At 40.2% G+C, this 1,806-nt stretch overlaps 1 protein-coding gene across 1 annotated transcript; it reads left to right on the top strand.

Annotated features, from left to right (window-relative positions):
* The first annotated feature begins 318 nt into the window (after positions 1-318).
* LOC142204453 (olfactory receptor 7C1-like) lies at positions 319-1,236 on the top strand. Its single transcript, XM_075275766.1, has one exon. It carries the CDS (start codon positions 319-321, stop codon positions 1,234-1,236), a length of 918 nt encoding a protein of 305 aa, XP_075131867.1.
* The last annotated feature ends 570 nt before the right edge of the window (positions 1,237-1,806 follow it).

Genomic DNA, 1,806 nt, shown 5'->3' with positions numbered 1-1,806 from the left:
ACGGGAGAAATCTTGGAGACGGTTGTGTGAGGAGCGGATGAAAGAAGAACGGAGTAGGAGGTCATTGGAAGATCTGAGGTTACGTGTGGGCAGGTAGCGGGAGATCAGGTCAGAGATATATGGAGGGGACAGGTTATGGATCACTTTGAATGTTAACGTTAATAGCTTTTGTTGCAGATTTTTATAAAACATGGTGGAAAGATGTAAATAGTTTATAGATTACATTTCATATTACTAAAATAGATCATTTTTATGTTGTTGTTTCTTAACAGATCCTTCTCAAGAACATTTAGAGACTTTCTTCACATCCACTATATCATGGCAAACCAGACATTTTACTTTTACATAGTCACATTCTCCGGATCTGTCGAAGAGCAGTTTTTGTTCTTTACTTTGCTCTTCATGCTTTATATCATTAGTATTGTCTGGAATATAACCATATTCATAGTGATTCTCCTGGACGAGCGCTTACAAGCCCCTATGTACTTCTTCCTGTGCAATTTGTCCTTCGTAGACATTCTCTACACTTCCGTCACCCTTCCTAAACTATTGGACGTCATCGTCACTGGAGATAACAGAATTTCCATATCCGCCTGTCTATCTCAATTATGTTTTTTCATCTCTTTGGCCTGCGTTGAGATTTTCTTGCTCACCGCAATGGCTTATGATCGATATGTGGCCATTTGTCACCCGTTACATTACGTGCTCCTCATGAAACGAAGAAAATGTTTCCAGATTTTGGCCAGTTGTTGGATCATCGCATGTTCTGCTTCCGTTCTGGTGACAATTTCTGCAACGACCTTAGAATTTTGCCGTTCTAGAAATATAAACCATATGTTCTGTGACATGAAGATGCTCATTACGTTGGCCTGTAGTAACAAAACAAAATTTGAAATGATGACTTATCTCGAAACTTTTCTTTTGGGACTTTGCCCGTTCTCACTTATCCTCCTTTCTTACTCCAAAATAATATTGAATATTCAAAAAATTAGCTCCACCGGACAAAGATATAAAACCTTCTCCACCTGTACATCGCATCTTACTGTCCTTTTTATTTTCTATGGAACACTTTTCTGCATGTACATGAGACCAGCATCAGAGAACTCAGAGAAACTTGACTTGATTTTTTCAGTGTTTTACCTAGGTGTAACACCGACCCTGAATCCACTGATATACAGTTTGAGAAACAAGGATATAAAAGATGCTATAAGGAAGAAAATTCTATTAAAACTGTAAGGACTCGGAAGCTTAACATTGTATAATTAATCTTCCAAACTTGAAATATTCTTAGGACTCGACGTATGATGGTCTTTGGTGGTTCCCTTTGCTGAACAGAGGGAGACTCAGGAGTCAATCAATCACCTATCAAACTGGTCCGGAAAGTGGGCTATCAATATTTATGTCCCAGAACACTCCTGTTATCATTACTAGAAAAAAAAAAAAATCACAAAAGTGGAAGTACAAAGTTTCATTCTAAGGCTGAGTTCAGAAGGGGTTTATTGTTCATTATTTTGATGCGGAATCCCTGTCAAAATCCTGACCAAAAAAGGTCTCCCATTGAAATCAATGGGTGCCGGTCATTTCTTTATTTCGAGAGTGGTTTTTCCCGCTCACAGAAAAAGAAGCGACATGCCCTTTCTTCAAGTGGATTCTGTGGCCGATTCAGCTGCAGATGTCCGCCTGAAGACACTCCCTCCTGACTAGGCGGAGTTCTGCAACTGGATGCCGGTGCACTGCCCCAGCATCCAGTCACGGCTACCGTTTTTTTGGTCCAGAATCTGAGGCGGCCTCCACGTCAAATTCCGG

This window comes from Leptodactylus fuscus, chromosome 5 (assembly GCF_031893055.1).
Source record: "Leptodactylus fuscus isolate aLepFus1 chromosome 5, aLepFus1.hap2, whole genome shotgun sequence".
Classification (NCBI taxonomy): domain Eukaryota; kingdom Metazoa; phylum Chordata; class Amphibia; order Anura; family Leptodactylidae; genus Leptodactylus; species Leptodactylus fuscus.
This window is presented reverse-complemented; position numbering and strand designations above follow the sequence as displayed.